Below are 18,756 nucleotides of genomic sequence, written 5' to 3'. Positions count from 1 at the left end.
CTTTTGTTTTTTGTTTTATGGACAATTTAAATTTATTTCTTTGGGTGTAGTATAAGATGTTATAAACACCACTAATCCCGCCATTTATCTTCACTAATCAAGCCATTCATCTTCACTAATCCCGCCATTTATCTTCACTAATCCCGCCATCTTCCCTCCCTCTTTCCCTCCCTAAAAAAAAACTTTAAAGCTGCGATAAGGTATGTAATACAATGATAAATTTACATTTTGTAAAAAATGAAAAAATATGGTAATGATAAAAATATTGGTCACTACTGAAAAAAACATAAACATATATATTTTATTGAACAACAACTTTTTTTCTTCAAAAAACTTGCAAGGTATAATCCATTTTAAATATAACTGAGAGTCACCTAAAACATGCGAGTTATACGTTTAACAAATTTGTCCAACAACCACACCTTTGTTAGCTTCCAGGTTTAATAAATATCTAAACGGGTTATAACGTTTATTTATTGATTAAACCCGTTGTTGCATCAATTATACTCAGTTTGTTTAGGAAAGCCAAAGATCATTGTTTTTATAAATCTTTTTCAAAATAGAAAAAGTATTTGCAGGGAATGAGCAACATTTGGTTCGAGTTTTTGAGTTTTAAAACTAAAAAAAAATTTTTTGATACTGATAACATATTCAATATTCGCGAAGTAAAACTATTTTCAGCCTTTGTTTATTTTGATTGCCGATTAATTGTTGTTAATTCAATATATATATGTATATATATATATATATATATATATATATATATATATATATATATATATATATATATATATATATATATATATATATATATATATATATATATATTGTTATACTGCAGTTACCAAATATGATATTTAAAATATATTAATAATTAGTTTTAATATTTAGTTATACCGGTTCTAATTAAAATTTCATTTAGAAAACTACATTTAACTGAAAAATACATATTCGTCATACCATAACAATATCGTGTAAAAATAAATAACTTACAAATTGTTAAATTATAATAATTAGTCTATGATATTGAATTTTTAAGTTAAATTTAAAATAATTTGTAATAATTATTAAAAAAAAGTTTAAAATATGCATAATAGGGTAGATTAGGGTAATATGATCCCCTTGGTAATTTGAGCATACTTAGAGATTTCTTAGATGTAAGCAGTTATGTTAAAGTTGCTTTGCATTTTTTGAATTAATTTTATGTGGTGATAACAGGAATCAAAACAACTAGCGTAAGTTTATATGCAATAATTAGCGGCTGTCATATAACTAAAACGCTGTTAAATTTTTTGCGTTATTAAAATAATATCATCACTAATGAATAAATTTGTGGCACGAAATTTTGGTGTTAAAATTCAAAAAAAAACGTTTTCATAAAGAAAAACATGTTAGCTAAATATTCAATTCATTTTTGTTTGAAAAACAATGCATAAAAACATTTAGTTATGACTTTATTTAAAGATGCCATTTTTGTGTAATATGAGCATGCTCAAATTACCCAGTATTTTTCATTGAAATTACCTAGTTTAAAATCCTAACATAGCAGTAGGTTTTAACTGCTTTTTGAATATAAACAATACATAGTAAAAAATTTTAATATTTTAACAATACTAAAAATTTTTCTTTAATTTAAATTCAAAAATTTTTTATCGTTTAAAGGTTTGAGTTAATAACATTGAAAAAATAACGAACTGTTTTTTTTTCCCTCGCAAAACATAGTAGTATTGTTTCAACAAAAAATGGCTTGAAATTTGATCTTTTAATGATAAGCTTTGTTTATAACAAATCATTATATTCCAAAAGTTAGTTCTAATTGTAAGGTAGTTATTTTTTTACTTGATTAATGCTATTTTTTTGAGCTAATTTAAAGTGCTCATATTACCAAGTGGTTTGGGTAACATGAGCACTTTTGCTACTTTTTTAAAAACTCTGTGTTTTTAAGAAAAAATTTCTGGTGCCCAAATTTCTAAGTGGATCATGAGTAGGGATCCCTAAAAATTGTTTATTCGGATAAATTTTGGATCCAGCATAATCATTTTTGAAAGTATTTTAATTTTTGCTTAAGGTGCTCATATTACCATTATCCACACTATATATTGTTTCTCAACAGAGTCGTCTAGGCTCATCCGCACACCCAATCAGGGGGGGGGGGCAGCGAATTTAGGTGCATTTGCAAAATCAGGAGCTCTTTTACAAATAAAGATTTTTTTTTTTTGTATACTTAATTAATGATACCTATTAGAAAAATTTTTAAGATTTTGGGATCCTTATGACAGGTTTTGGGGGACCTCGGACCCAATAGCCACGGTACTGTTTCTCAACCAAACTATGAGAACGCCATTGTGGAAGTATTTTTGTATTATAATTAAAAAGAATTTAAATTTAATTTCAAATACGTATTTAGATAAGGGTAAAAAAAATGTTTTGAATTTTGTAACTTATGAAAAAAAGATGCAAACAGATTTTAAGGTAAAAAAAACAACCTACAACGTAACAAATATTTGCTGCTTTATTTTCCTAAGATTTTTATTAATGAAAAATAAACCCATTAAGTAAAACCAAAGAATTTCTATGATAGTTATATTATTTAATTTTAGTTGATTAAAGTTTTAACAATGTTGCATGCAACATTGTTACAATAATATTCTTGCATAAAATGCATTGAACATTATTTTATCAAAACTATTGCAAGTAATGATTAGAACAACGTTTTATCAACGTTTATCAATGCATTAAACATTTATAAACGTTTTTGTATGTAATACAATAGCCGTGATTTTGTGATTAAGCTGTGGTAAGTTCTGTGTACAATAGCCGTGGTTTTGTGGTTAAGCTGTGGTAAGTTCTGTGTACAATAGCCGTGGTTTTGTGGTTAAGCTGTGGTAAGTTCGGCCTCAGATGTTTGTGTTTTAAAGCCTGTCCATATATTCATCATTGGTAAGGATGGAGGCGTGAACTTTGAATGCTATTCCGTGGTGGTCTGTGATAAAACTTGTTGGATCAAAATAACTAATAATCATAATAATAAAAAAAAATTAAACTAATTTTTAAGATCTGTTTCCAATTTTCTGAAAGTGTTTAGTGCGTTCTTGCTTTTATTAAACTTTGATTAATTTAAAACAATTCAAAAAATAAAATAAAAAAATAAAAAAGTTAAATATAATAAAATTTAATTAATAATTATTAAAAATAGTCAAATAACTATGACAAAAGTTTACCACAAATAAATTTTTCAACTTGTTGTGATTTTTTTTTTTTTAACTGTTAACATTTTTGTGTGTCAACAATTTTTCTTGGGTCACCTTTTTTTGCAAAATGTTTTTAGTAAACTTTATTGTTCATGATACATTATATGGTATATATTGCATATATGACAAAATCTTTTTTTTATATATATGGTATATATTGCATATATTACAAACTCTTTCTTTTTATATGATTTTTTATTTTTATAGCTCTCACTCATCATTTCAAACTTTTGTAATGTAAAAAAACCTAATCACGGATGAGACCTAATTACGAACGGTTTTGTAAAAAGCTTTGTATCTTTCATATTATATCGAATTTATTAGTACTATTTTTTGATATAAATAAACTTTAACTAAAGGCAAATCGAATGGTAAAAAAAATAATTCGAAAATCTATTTACAATTGTGATCGCTTTCAAACAAAAATGTAACAAAAATAAATTAACACAAAAAAAAAAGGATAAAAAAATAAACTTAGTTTTGCAAATAAAATAGTTGTATAAATTTTGTGCTAAACTTGACACTGATTAATATTATACTAAAAAAAATTGCAATATTGTTATTATTTATGAAAATAAATTCAAAATAAGACAAAAATAAGGAAAAAAAAAGAGACCTAATTCCGAATACATGTAATTATTATTTATTCATGTATAATCTTACGTATGTAAACTTAGTTGACTTAAGTATTTAAGGTTAAAAGTTAGGAACAGTTAAAAAAAGATATTAATCAATCAGTTTTAATGTTGCCCAAAGATCGACTATCACCTTTAGATAATGGAAAAGAGAAAAGTGAAAAAAATAAACAGCCAGTTAATTATAATATGACCTCAGCCGAATCTATAGCTTTCGACGAAGTTGAGCAAGAATTAAAAAAAACAAAATCTAGATAAATAAGTTGCCAAAAATTATATAGAGAGCAAAGAAAAAGTTGCTACTGCGTCTCAAAAAAAGGATAATGCAAAAAAAGAAAAAAAACGAAAAAATCTATTGAAAGTCAGCCATCTAAAACAAGCAAAAAAAAAAAAAAAAAAATTAAAGACACAGAAAATCCGACAGTAGAGCCCGTTCTTTCATGTTAATCTTGTGGTGTTGAATGGGTTAGTAACACAGATGCTCAATGGCTTACATGCAAAAAGTCTCGCGTCACTTATGTGATTAATTATCATCCTACTATGGAATTTAAATGCATGGAATGCCAATTAGGGACTTTCATAAGGGGTGGTTTCGGCGTATGAGATTTCAGTGAAATCTTCACAGGGGATAAATGAATCCGTAATTATAACATTTAACATCTGTTTTTTGAAAATAAAATTCAATGGATGATACTTTACTTAAAAAAAAAGATTGCATAAAATGGCTAATAGACCATGGCTTATCAACAAGTGGCACTTTAGATGAGTTACATATCAGAATCAATAAATTTTAACCGTATCCATCCCTAACTGAAAAACTAAAAAGAAAAGCAGAAAGAATTTTTGTATTTAAAACTTTCTTGGATCCTACAAATATCCCGCCTTTAACTGCTCCTTGGAGCAGTTAAAGGCGGGATATCCTTATTGGAAAATAATATATACTTTTTAAACGTCATCTATGTTTAAAAAGTATATATTATTTTCCAATAAGGATATATTATTTTAACAAACAGAAAAATGCTTCAAATAAAAGAGAAGGCAGTTTGGGACAGCAACAAAAAGGATATATTATTTTAACAAGCAGAAAAATTGTAACTGTTAAAGTTTTAACAGATTTTAGTTTACCTGATACGTTGTTTGTTAGAGGACTTATAAAAAAATCTTATGGAGAACAAATTCGTTCTGCTGTAATTTTATTTAAAAACAACTTTCCACAAAAAGCTTATTGTGAATGTCCTGTTCGTGTCAGTGGGCTTTGTTGCCATGTTCTTGCATTGTTATTATTTTTAAAGCACTTTTATAAAACAAAAGAAAAAAATATTATCTCTTACTTCTACTGAACAACTTCAAAAATGGCATTGTCGGAGTAAAAAAGGTTCAATACCTATGGTCCCACTTCGTCAAATTAAACTTACTTCAGCACATTTTGATTCAAAATAAATGAATAAAAATGTACACGAGGAAAAAACTATTGTTGCAGACCTAGATAATTCAAAATTCAAAAGGGATATTCTTAAAATGAAACTTAAAATTATAAAGTCTAAAATAAAAGATACACAAATTCCTTTTGAATCGCATTGTTACAAAGTTTTATCTATATTAAGTGTAAAGTCTTCATCACTTTTTGACCACCTTAATTATCACTTCACAAAAATGGCTGTATGTTGCTTGATGGATCATGATTATGTTAAATAAAATCAAACCTATAATGCTAACCTTACTTTTCCAGATACTAAAAAATTAACCACAATAAAATATAATATTAATCGTGTAATGGAAAAAACAATTTATGCTATTCCTAAAAATAATATAGTACACTGAGGCATATTCGTTTAGACGCATCAATTTTTTTCTCTTTATCTTAATTTTTTTCTATGTATTGTCAACTGATATGCATGCAAGTTATTATCAAAATAATTGTTGTGTTGTGGGCTAATAAAAACCACAAAATAATTTTTTCTATGTGTCTTTATTGACATGAGAAAGCACATTTTTTAATTGGAATATATCTATAGACGCAATCAGGTTAATAACGGCAATTATTGATTTTTAATCACTTTTACACAAATAAATTGATAAATTTTAGTGTAATTTGATCTTTTGCTCTGCCAGTTTCATTTTTATTGCATTTTACGAAATTTCTAAACAAAAGTATTTGACAGGTGCTAAAAAAATACAAATTTATTTATATCGTGGCTCAGAAATTTCACCAGCACTTTCTATACGAGAAATAGCAAGAAAAATTGGAAGATCTGACCATGTTGTACGAAGCTACATTGCAAAAGGTGACAATTACGGTGTAAAAAAAGCAACAAACGGCAACGAAGTATTAACAAATCGGCAAATTAATCGAATTCGCTTCGAAGCAACCAAAAATAAATTGAATGCAACACAAATAAAGGATAAATTATTATTGCCTGTCACCAATAAACATGTTGCATATATTCTACGTACAACACCAAACGTAAAGTGGAAGAAACTAAACAAAAAACCAATGTTAAAAAAACACCATAAAATTGCTAGATTACAGTTTGCTAAAAATCATATGCATTGGACTCATGAGTGGCAAAACGTAATATTTTCAGATGAAAAAAAGTTCAATTTAAATGGTCCGGACTCGAAACGAAATTATGGAGGAGGAAGTTTAATGGTTTGGGGTGGATTTTATTATTCAGGAAAATTGACTCTGTGTTGTGGTTTACCTAAAATGAACTCGATAAAGTATACAGAAATGTTGGATGATGTTCTCATAACTTATATGAAAACATGGACGATAATGCCATATTTCAGCAAGATAATGCTGCAATTCACACATCTACACTGTAAAAAAAAAAGGTTTCGTAAAAGGTTTTTTACACTCTTGTAAGGTTTTCTACCACTAGAAAACCTTTTGGTGTGTAAAAAAAGGTTTTTAAAAGGGTTCTATTAGAAAACCCAAAAAGGCAAAGGGTTTTTTCGTGGTGAAATATATAAGAAACCAATAAATACCGAGTGCCGTTTATTGACATCGAGGCATAATTAAAAATAGACAGGGTTTAAAATAGGATCACAGCTGCTTAGCAATAATGATATCTTAAATAAAATAAATAGTATTTATTTTTATTATATTTCATTATATTTAAAATTGTATTTTGTTAAAATTTTTAAAGTAGAATACGCAAAAGCGTATACTTTTTAAGTTAACCGATTTATTTTACCTATAGGTCAATGTAATTCTTTTTAAAATTTTAAAGTAAAACTAATAATTAACATTTAAAACAGAGATAATGATAAAGTTAAAGAATTATGTCTGCAAATATTGAAAACTGGTCACCTACAGAAGTAGCCAAATGGCTAATAGATAATGGGTTTAATGAACAAACTGCAGCCGAATTTGAAAGTAATTTTTTTATTATTATGCATTTTATAGTAACATTTAAATTGTACTGTTTACATTGCAGATTCCTTATAATATACAATAGCTAAACATGCCCCAATTTCTTTGTGAATGTGGCAACAATTATTTTTCATTTGGAAAGTATTTGCGACATCTTATCTTGTTTCATGAAAATCAGCCTCTTTTTTACGTTAGATGTGTTTCAAGTGCGTGCAAGCAAACTTTCAAAAGTGCTGATAGTCTAAAAAAACATGTTCAACGAAAGCACAGTTATTTATTAAGAAGCTGGTCTAATGATAATGAAAGTGATCAGGGGAGTAGAAATTGTGAAAATGATAACATTGATTCATCTGAAACAACCGAAGAATCAAATGATCAAAATAATGAAAAATTAGACCAAGACTTTAAATGTAAAAATGTTACTGATATGCTTAATACTTTGGAAAAACATTTTGCATTTCTTCTTTTGCGACTCAGAGAAGTACACATTCTTCCAGCCTCTGTTCATGCAGAAATTGCAAAAGATATACAAAACCTACTTTTGATTACACTAAGTAGTTTTAAGGATGTTATATGTCAATATTTATTCAAAAATAATATTTTACCACTGGACAATGATTGGGCACATATAACAGACACAGAAAGATTGCTGCAATTCATGGGCGAGATGTCTTCAAATGAAAATAGACTAATAGGATTATTGAAAAGTAAAAATATGATTGCAATGCCTAGACAAATAGATTTTAGAATAAATAATACAATTGGTGTTTTTCAATACATTCCAATTCTCGAAGTTTTATCAAAATTAGTTTCCCATGAAGATGTTTACAACTGTTTGGGTGACAGTTACAATCAGTCTCTTTCTAATAATGATTTTATGATATCCTTTTGTGACAGTGAACTTTTTCATAGTGACAATTTTTTTTCTGAAAATCCAAGTGCATTGCAGATTCAGTTATATGTAGATGAAGTTGAGCTTTGCAATCCAATAGGAGCTAAGCGAGGGAAGCATAAAGTGACTGCATTTTATTTTATGTTAGGCAATATTCCATCTGAGTTTCGTTCAAAGCAAAAATTTATTCATTTGGCTTTATTGATTGAACATAAATTTATAAAAATGGCCAAATATGACTACACTGAAGTTCTTCGTCCATTAATTCATGATTTAAATGTACTGCAGAGAAAAGGAATTGAGGCTTCCGTCAATGGATTACGTCAATGTTTAAAAGGCAAACTTACAGGTATATCGGCTGATATGCTTTCAGCTCATGCTATAGGAGGATTTCAGCAGTATTTCCATACTGGAAGAATTTGTCGTTTCTGTATGGTGGACAAGTCAGAAATTGGAAATAACTTTAGTGAAAGCACTCTTTGTCTCAGAACTCCGAAAATTCATGAATATCACTTAACTGCTATAACTGATAATGCAGCAAACAAGAATGTGTATGGTGTTAACAAAAAGTGTGACTTTTTAGAGTTGGATAACTTTGATGTACTTACAGCTTTCCCTCCAGATATAATGCATGACTTATTTGAAGGCATTATGCCAGTAACTTTAAAATGTGTTATCAAGTATTTGTTACGCTCTTGTAATACATTATCAATAAATAATATAAATGATTCTATAAACAAAATTCATTTAATTAATTCGTCTAATCGCCCTTGCCAATTACCTAAAAACATAGCATCAGATAAAGCGCACATAAATGGAACAGCTGTACAGAAGCTAGAACTTTTCCTATTGTTTTCGCAGTTAGTCGGTAATGATGTACCACAGGGAAATATTGGCTGGGAGGTTTATCTTATACTTCGCGAAATATGTGACATTGTTATTGCCCCAATTGTAGACAGTGACAGTATATACATGTTAGAAGAATTAGTTGCTATGTTTTTGAAAACATTTTCTGAAGTATTTGGTTCTGAATATATTATTCCAAAAATGCACATGCTTGTTCATTACCCTCGTCTGATACGTCTTTTTGGGCCTTTACGAAATTTTTGGTGTTTACGTTTTGAATCTAAACATCAGTATTTTAAAAAAGCTGCCTCAAATGGACGATGTTTCAAGAATATTACCAAAACATTATCAAAGCGTCATCAAATGTTGCAGTGCTGGGAAATGGTGACAGATGATATGCTTTTATCTAATTATGCTGTGTCTGGAAATGCACCAAGATTTTTTCATAACTTGGATGTTAAAGTACAAGAAGCTATAAGATTGTTACTTGATTTAGATATAGAAGGGAATGAATCCATTGTTATAGCGAAATCAATATCAATTGATAGTATTTGCTATTCTATTAAAGCAGTGTATGTGTTGCATACTGTTACAGAAGAAACTGTCCCAATTTTTTTTAAAATCATATACATTGTCTGTTTACGTGACTGTTGGTTGTTATGTGGACACCTGTTGACACCAAATTATTTTTCACATCATTTGCATTCTTATCAAGTTTTGGATGAAAATGAGTGGACAGTTTGCAGAACAGGATGTTTTATTGATTTTAATCGACATGACTATTTTAAATTCAACAACTGTCAGTATGTGAGCATGAGATATAGCGTTGTGCATCCGTCTTGCTCTTCAATTTAAGGACATGATTATTTGAATACTTATTTAGTTTGTTTAGTTTATGTAGTTTGTTTATTTGAAAATTATGTATGTTTCGTAAAACTATTGTTCTTATTGTTTATTTGCAATAGGGCATGAATTAACCGGTGACTATTTATGTGACCTCACAGAGCAGATGCTAACAGAGCTTTTACCTTTGATAAAAGATAGGATAAGATTTATTCGTCTTTTGAAAACAACAAAACAATCTGTTTCAACAGCATTAGATAATTCTGAATCTACCTATACTGCAGTTGTCAGTGTAAATAATGAAAAGGGCGAAACAACAAACAGTGGCAGTTTTTCAGAAATTGAAGAAGCAGAATGTGTACATAGGTTTGTTATAGTATTTTTACTTGATATACATTTTTTTTTTTAATAACACTCTATCATTGATTTTAATTTATGAGAGTATTTGCATACTTTTATTTAATTTTAATACTTTAATGTTTGTATAATACTTGTGTTTAAGAACTATTATGCATTTAATGATGAATATCATTGTTATAAATTATATTTTTACCCATATTAAATTACAGTTGAATGAGATACTTTAAATCAGAGTAATTTAAAGAAATTACTCTGGTTTGCTTGAATTACTGTGATTTTATTTATTTAGCCAGATGCAAGAATTTCCTTTTGTATATCAGTTGCCACTTTTTCCGGGTAATATTATAGCTAAGCTACAATGTCAAGACAAGGCTAGTTTTGGTTTAGGCTCAAAAAGCAAAGCCCTCTTAATTGATGCACTATTTGATGACTTAAAAAGGCGTGACATTTTGTAAGTTGAAAATTTTTCTTGTTTTATACTTTGCCGACTCTGAGTTTGCCATTTCCATTTCATCAATTTTTCATGAATAATTATTTTTCATATTTTAAAAAATAATTTGTTCTTTAGTTTGCTACATTTATGTTATAATATTAATATTAAATATTTTGTAATGTTTTATCAAAAACTGTTTATACAGGTACCCAACCAGAAGAATATATTCTGCTGTTAGCTCAGCAGTTATATTAAAATATCCTTTTTTGGCTGATTACGATGGAAGTAGTGTAATGCAATTAGCATTCCATACTTTTTTACATACTTTTATTTGTCATCATTTATTTAATATGAAAATTTTATTTTAAAATTTAATTTATGTCTATTTCACATTTTAAATGGGTGTTTTGAGTTTAGAATACTATTAGAGTAGCTCTTCGAAGGAAATTTAAAAAATACAGACAACCCCTTTGTAGCGAAAATTCAATTGCTGTAATAAGAGAAAAGTTTGGGCGGCCTGGCGTTTCAGGAAGAAAACGAAAAGTAGATCAAGTTGAAATTGATCAACCTGACAACAGCACCCTTTCAAAAACAGCTCGAGTTAAAGTATGTAATAATGTATATAGATATTACTTGCTATAACTTTGTAAAATTGTTGTAATGTTATGTTGTTTAAATGTCAAAAATGTATATTTTCGTTACTGTTCACAAGTTCCAGCTGATTGGTGTAAGGTAATATCCTTCTATATGTACAGTTGTAACTATAACTTCTTTTTATTAGTTGGCTAATGTGATACAAGGTGAGGATCACATAAGCATAAAAAAACATCAAGATGCTTTAAAAAAAGAAATAAAAAAACAGACACCAAACTTTGATTTGATCCAAGATAAAATGAAACGAACTTGCGGGTACAGACAACTTTTCTGCCATGCTCACGCAACTGCAGAAGTTCTGGAAGAATTTCCGTGTTTACGACTAAATATTTTTGTAAGATTATATAAAGAATTATTTTTCTTTTATGAAATGTACTTTTTTTTTACAATATTTCCATTGACTTTCTTTTGACAGTTTTGAAAGACTATATTAAAATTATTACCTTATGAACATTAAAATTTTAAATATAGGCTTATTTCTGTAATCATAATGTAGATGAATTTTACAAATGATTTTTATAAATTAAAGTTTACAGCGGATGTGATTTTGCTATATGGTGTAGATGTAACCAAATTAGAAATGAAACTTCTATCCCTTTATAATGCGGTGATCAAAGAAGCAGCCAAAAGATGCAAAAAATATTGTGAATATTCAACAATGATAAACAAACATTTAGAAGAGACTTTGGACAATGGTAAACGACAGGGTAATTTTTATTTATTTTAATTTTTCTTTCTTACAATTCTCTTTTTATCGTAAAATAAAAAATTGTAATATTCCAATAACAATTAAAACTAGTCATAGTAGGCAATAAGTTACACAAGTTTAGTAACTCTAGCAAATATTGATTAACTTAAAAGCATTTGATGATTTATTAATACATTACACATGTATGCTAATACTGCTGTTTTATATATACTAGTTTTAACAAATGTATTACTTTGTATGTATTTATAATTAAAGATATAAATACTTTTAGATTGGAAGGTGATGTTAGTTACATTATTGTTGCCCTCATTATTTGGGGAAAAGGAAGAATTGTTTTTTCCTTTACCAAAACAGGTAGGATGTTTATTGTACATTGTACATTATTTAGTAATTGGCACTTGATTATATTTTTCTATAGTCCATTGTTTATAGTCCATTCCAAATTAATATGTATTTATCATATATTAAACTATAAAAACTAATTTATTTATTATATATTTAACTATATAAGCTAATATATATTTAATAACAAGAAGATCTGATAAATAATAAGAAATATTAAGAAGGAGATCTAAGGAAATGCAAAAATTTACTGGTTTGAGGAAATAAGTTATTAAATATTTCAAGTCTATGTAAATATTCTCATACTAATGACACAATTTAAAAAGTGATGTCGTCTTTTAGGTGAGGAGTCTTCAATAATTTGTATTATATAGAAATGTTATTAGTTAAGAAATTTTAAAATTGAATGGTTTTAAGAGCTTTGTATCAGAGGGATTTTAAGTTGTTTCAGGTTTGTTTTTTGATTAAATGAATTATTATATTTATTTCTTTATTTATACAGGAAATACCACTTAGTCCAGTCATATTGCCACAAGATGACGAATGGAATATATCAGTCGACAAGGAAGTTTTGTTTCCTAAAACTATTTGCCATTTTTCGGAGGCTTTTCAAGCATGGTTTGCAGCATTTTGGATATTCAGCATTGAATTTCCAAAAGGATTGATCAATACTTGTCAATTTTTAGAAAAAGTGCTTCTTGGTGGTAAAGGAAAAGTGCCAAATGTTGTCAGCAAATGGAGCAACCGCCTTTTGCACCTGAATGGTTTTAAGAGCTTTGTATTAGAGGGATTTTAAGTTGTTTCAGGTGTGTTTTTTGATTTAATGAATTATTGTATTTATTTCTTTATTTATATAGGAAATACCAATTAGTCCAGTCATATTGCCACAAGACGACGAGTGGAATGTATCAGTCGACAAGGAAGTTTTGTTTCCTAAAACTATTTGTACTTTTTCCGAGGCTTTTCAAGCATAGTTTGCAGCATTTTGGATATTCAGCATTGAATTCCCAAAAGGATTGATCAATACATGTCAATTTTTAGAAAAAGTGCTTCTAGGTGGTAAAGGAAAAGTGCTAAATGTTGTCAGCAAATGGGACAACCGCCTTTTGCACTAATATTTATGGCTTTTGTTTTTTGTATGTTTTTGTTGTTAATCTTTATAATTTATTTATGTTTTTTTGTCACTAAATTCGAATAAACTCATATTTCTAAATTTTATTATATTTTGTGCTACTAGGCGATTTCTTGATTTAATTTTTGAAAATAAGTCTTAACGGTAAATAAATTTCATGTAATACTTTTAACGTTGGAATATAATAGTTGTAATAGTTAAATTTGAAGCAGAAAATTTGTATAATAACTCGTAATAGTTTTACATAATAGTTTTAACGTTATTTTCCAATTTGTTTCGTTTTGTACAACTTGTTTGTTTTTGTCCAACATTTATTGACCTATCTCTGATTATTGTAATGTTTTTTTTTTATTTAATGTAAACTTTACTGTATATTACTTTGATGTTATAAGATTTTAAACATTATTACAGAATTTTCTTTATTGAGTTTTCATATTGCGTGCAAAATTACAGTGGAATTAAAGAATCTAAATATTTGCATATAAGCAATATTATGTATAAATTAAATGTTTCAACTAAAGTGTATATTCAATCTATCCTAAGTATAATATTACTGAACCAACTTTATACGTGCTTGAAATCGTTATTGCGTAATATAAAAAATTATTGAATAATTTATAATTCAAATTAAAAACGAAAGTACAAGTTAAAAAAGGGTTTTCCAGTTTCGGATTAAAGGTTTTTAAAAAAAGGGTTTTCTAGAAAACCTTTAAAGGGTTCCACCCTCGGGACAAAGTAAAAAACCTTTTAGAGCTATTTAAAAAACCCTTTTTTTTTACAGTGTAGGCATTCTATGAAATGGTTTAAAGACCACAACATTCCGGTTCTCGAATGGCCAGCTTGTAGCCCGGACTTAAATCCAATCGAGAACGTGTGGGGAATGCCATCAAGAAAAGTTTATGACGCTAAAGCAGCCGGACACCAATTTAAAACTGTTACTGAGTTAAAGTGTAAAATCCTTGAAGCATGGTCGGAGTTGGATCAAACTACACTTCAACGACTAGTGGAGTCAATGAAAGGCAGAATTTTTGAGGTGATCCAGTGTAATGGAGGACATACGCATTACTAATTTCCATCTTTTAATGTCAAAAATATGACTGCGTCTATAGATATATTCCAATTAAAAAATGTACTTTTGTATATCAAAAATACTCTCATGTTAATAAAGACACATAAAAAAAATTTTTGTGTGATTTTTATTAGCCCACAACACAACAATTATTTTGATAATAACTTGCATGTATATCAGTTGACAATTCATAGAAAAAAATTATGACAAAGAGAAAAAAATTAATGCGTCTAAACGAATATGCCTCAGTGTATATACTTTTGGAAATTATACTAATACAAAACTACTAAAGAAAATGATATTCCTAAAATAACTATAAATAATAAAAATATTTTAACAAGCACAGAAAACAATTTTCTATGTTTGCAACATATTTGCAATTGTATTCAGCAACACATACTAGAAAATGCAACAGAAATAAATGTTAACATTCAGAGCATATACCCTAATGATCCTAGTGAATATGCAAATTATAAAAATGCAGAGCAAAACTCAGACGCATGGCTAAACATAAGAAAAAAAAAAATAACTGGAAGTCGACTTCCTGCATTGTTAGGTGTATTTGGTAAAAAAAAGTTTGAATCCTATTGGAAAATTGTAAAAGAAGGACTAAATGAAAGTGATTTATTTAATTACTGCTTTAGAAATTTTCGTCATGGTCACCAGTTTGAAAAAGAAGCATTGTTATTTTTTTGAAACCAGTCTTTATCTAATGCTACACCATGTGGTTTCTTTACTTTAACAGAAGATGAAACATACAGTTCAAGTCCTGATGCTTTGGTTGCTCCAAACTTATTACTTGAAATAAAAATCAGAGCAGAAAATTCAAAAGAAACATTGTCAAACTTATTTAAATCACCTGTCTATTTTATTCAAACATAGCTTCAAATGGTATGTACACAATCAAACTACTGCTTTCTTATGTCCTATCATCCTGAATCAAAAACTGCTAAGTACTTCCTTATCCAGAAAAACAACATTTTGTGGGATGTAGTGAAATATTTAATGAACAGTATCTTTTCAAACACACCAATATCAGATTGGCCACATATAGAATACAAGTTATTTGCAACTCTAGAAAAGGAAAATCTTAGTCGAATTCAAAGCTTCGAAAGTATCAAACCATTGCGTACCCATATTAATAAATTGATATGTAAACTTTTTATGGTAAATTTTAGTACCTTGCAATAAATAACAATAATAAAGACCTACCAAACTACTTTCAAAGAAACATTTTTAAATTTATACGTTTAAATACTATTTTTCAGGATTTGGTCCAATAGGATCCATTGTTAAATTAACAAAGTCTTCCATGTTGATGAAAGTAAGTCTAGTCTTTGCATAGGCCAAACTGTATTAAGAATTGACCAATCTCTAACATGCCCTATAAGTCGTTCAACATGAATTCTGGTTGAAGCAATATTAAAATTTGTTGAAACATCCCCATGTGAAAACTTATCCAAATTTTTTTGTGCTGGTTGCTTTAAATAAACACCTTTCATTGAACAATAATCTTGGACTGTGAAACCTTGATCAGCCATTAATTCATGTTCAGGGGTAAGCCAACTTAACACACTAGTTTTTTTTGTTATTGCATTATCTGATATTGAACCTGGATAAATATCACTGAACAAAAGACCACTTCCATGAAACACCAATCATGATGGAAAGTTAGAACCATGCTTTTCCTGTTTGTGTGTTTTTGTAATGAGAAAACATACGAGTGTTTAAATCAAAATTAGTTGCTTGTTGAAATTTAAATTCGGTGCAGTCTATAATCATATCAGTTAGACCATGTCCAGTCTTGACAAATATTTCTGGCATTCTTTTTAATAAATATCCATCATCAGGATGAAGATCAACTTCATCAAACTGCTTCTAAAAATACTATCCATGCAACAAAAAGTCTATTAACTGTGCTTTCGGAAACTAATAACATATGTGCCATAACTCCCATGTGTAACGCATGACGACAAATAGTTAAAACTGAAAATAATTCAGTTCTTTTATCTAAAGCTTGATTACCAGTGCCTTTACAATCTTGATATTCAATTGCATGTTAATATGGAGTAGTAACATCAAATAAAACATTAAACTTTTCAATGGATAAACCACAAAGGTATTTAGATGATGAAGGTTTATTATTTGTTATAATATTATGATATGATAATTTTGTTGATAATGAAAATATTTTTTTGTTACTTTCGACTTTTTTTAGTAATTTATTTTTAGATTTTTGGAGAAATTTTACCTTTATTTGTAAGGTTTTATTTCATTTTCTAGTCTCTTGATTTTTACATTAGCTTCTTCAAGTTGTTCTTTTAATGATTTATTGTTTTTTAATGAACTAGATAACATAGAATTTAGCTGCAATTTTGAAGGACGGCGCTTAAGTTTAGGAACATATTTTGAAATTATTCTTTTAGTAGGAGATTTCCGACATGAATGCACAATAATAGTAGGAGTATGATGATGATTTAACAATATCTAATTTTTTTTATACGAATTCAATTTTTGTTTATCAAAAGGCGTTGGTTATTTATGTCGTTTAAATCGAATAAAACATATTTATTTTTATGAATAATATACTGAGATGGTGGGACAACAACATCAGGTAATAAGTTTAAGTGTTTCCTTATTCCTGAACTCCAGTGTTCACAACAGATGTGTCCGTTCTTCCAATTCATGCCTTTAATTTTTTAGATCTTTTGATATTGTATTTGAAGATTTTCATTTTTTGGTGGCAAATAATGCTTTATTTTAGTTCCATCTTCTTTTTTTGTATTAACGTTATTGTAGCATAAAGATGAAGAACAAAAACACTACATGGTGCTAATTCTTTTTTAATACTATTTATTTTAATAAGAATAATCTAATATTAGACTAGCAAAGTCTTTTGCAAAAATCAAAACAACAAAAAACGCTTTAAAAACAATCTAAACAAAGTCGCCATTTTGTTCATTTATCCCTAACGGAAAAGTCATACACTGAAACCGCGCTCTGTTTTTGCTTAATTTATTATTTATCTGTATTTATATTTATTTATTATTGTGTTATTATTGCTACATTTTATGTTATTATTGTATTTAATTATTAACTATGATATGTGCATACAACTTATATTGTATTATAATTATTCTTAATATTATTGATATTTTATTATTGTTGTTATTATTTTGAATTTTTACTATAATTATTAAATTAAATTAAATGTATTCTGAAATAGATTTTACATTTCATGGAATATTTACATATAGTACAAGTACTAATTTTAAGTAAACACCATAATAAGAAACTAAAACACCAAACTAAAAAACAAAAAACACACACACACACAAAAAAAAAAAAAACAACCTAAAACAGTACAATACTTAAACGATAAACTTTCGGAATAATAATTAAGTAAGAAGTTTGATAATTTAGGACATAATTCAAATTTCTTTTATACATCTATCTAGAATAAAGACTTTTATATACCTAATTAAAATATAGCAAAAAAAGAGAAGTAGATTATAATAATATACAGTAACAACATTGTAAATAATGTAGTAATATAAGTATCGGTAATAATAATAGGCAATAATAATAAAAACTCTAGTTGTTGGTAATAATAATCAAAATAATAATAATACAAATGATAAAGATAACAATTCTATTAATAATAATAATAATAATAACAATAATAATAATAATAATAATAATAATAATAATAATAGTAATGATAACAATAATATTAATAGTAATAATAACAACAATAGCAACAATAATAATAATAACAATATTAAAAAATAGCAATATTTATAATAGTGAGAGTTGGAAATAGAATAGTGATATTAATTTTGAGAAAAAATTAAGAAAGAGCAAGTATTAGTAGTAATAAATCAGCATTGAAATGAAGAAAGTAGTAGAAAAGAATTTTAGAAAAGATCAATTATTAGTAGTTATAGACCAGCATTGAAGTGAATAAAGTTAAGATGGATAGTAGATAGTTAGCAGTAGAGTAGCATAGAAATTAGGAAGAATACTTGTTTAATAAAAAATTAAATACACTGTTTTTGAATTTGGAAAATGTAGGGAGAGATTTTAACTGTGAGGGGAGACTAATCCATGAGACTATTCCAACAAATAATAATGATATATTACATATATCATTATTATTTGTTTAACAATCTTTTCTTTTTTTTCTCTCTTATTTATTCTTTTTATGTTTTTTA

At 27.5% G+C, this 18,756-nt stretch overlaps 1 protein-coding gene across 5 annotated transcripts; it reads left to right on the top strand.

Annotated features, from left to right (window-relative positions):
- The first annotated feature begins 7,079 nt into the window (after positions 1-7,079).
- LOC136077918 (uncharacterized) lies at positions 7,080-13,886 on the top strand. Of its 5 annotated transcripts, XM_065792220.1 has the most exons (10): positions 7,080-7,265; positions 9,966-10,209; positions 10,493-10,654; positions 10,842-10,926; positions 11,054-11,242; positions 11,418-11,624; positions 11,820-11,997; positions 12,271-12,353; positions 12,844-13,105; positions 13,199-13,886. In XM_065792220.1, exons 1-10 carry the CDS (start codon positions 7,172-7,174, stop codon positions 13,210-13,212), a joined length of 1,518 nt encoding a protein of 505 aa, XP_065648292.1. In that variant the 5' UTR covers positions 7,080-7,171; the 3' UTR covers positions 13,213-13,886. The 5 variants fall into 5 exon arrangements, 4 of the variants coding, with proteins under 4 accessions (XP_065648292.1, XP_065648291.1, XP_065648293.1 ...); XM_065792219.1 differs by having other exon boundaries at positions 12,844-13,286; XM_065792221.1 differs by lacking the exon at positions 12,844-13,105 and having other exon boundaries at positions 7,081-7,265; positions 13,199-13,540.
- The last annotated feature ends 4,870 nt before the right edge of the window (positions 13,887-18,756 follow it).

Source organism: Hydra vulgaris, chromosome 03, assembly GCF_038396675.1.
Source record: "Hydra vulgaris chromosome 03, alternate assembly HydraT2T_AEP".
Lineage (NCBI taxonomy): Eukaryota > Metazoa > Cnidaria > Hydrozoa > Anthoathecata > Hydridae > Hydra > Hydra vulgaris.
Note: the sequence above shows the minus strand (reverse complement) of the source record. Positions and strands in the feature narration are given on the sequence as shown.

Coding starts and splice junctions, on each gene's coding strand:
- LOC136077918 (XM_065792219.1), top strand. CDS start 7,172: ATGTCTGCAAATATTGAAAACTGGTCACCTACAGAAGTAGCCAAATGG. Junction 11,243..11,417: donor CAAAAACAGCTCGAGTTAAA/GTATGTAATAAT, acceptor TCTTTTTATTAG/TTGGCTAATGTGATACAAGG. Junction 11,625..11,819: donor GTTTACGACTAAATATTTTT/GTAAGATTATAT, acceptor TATAAATTAAAG/TTTACAGCGGATGTGATTTT.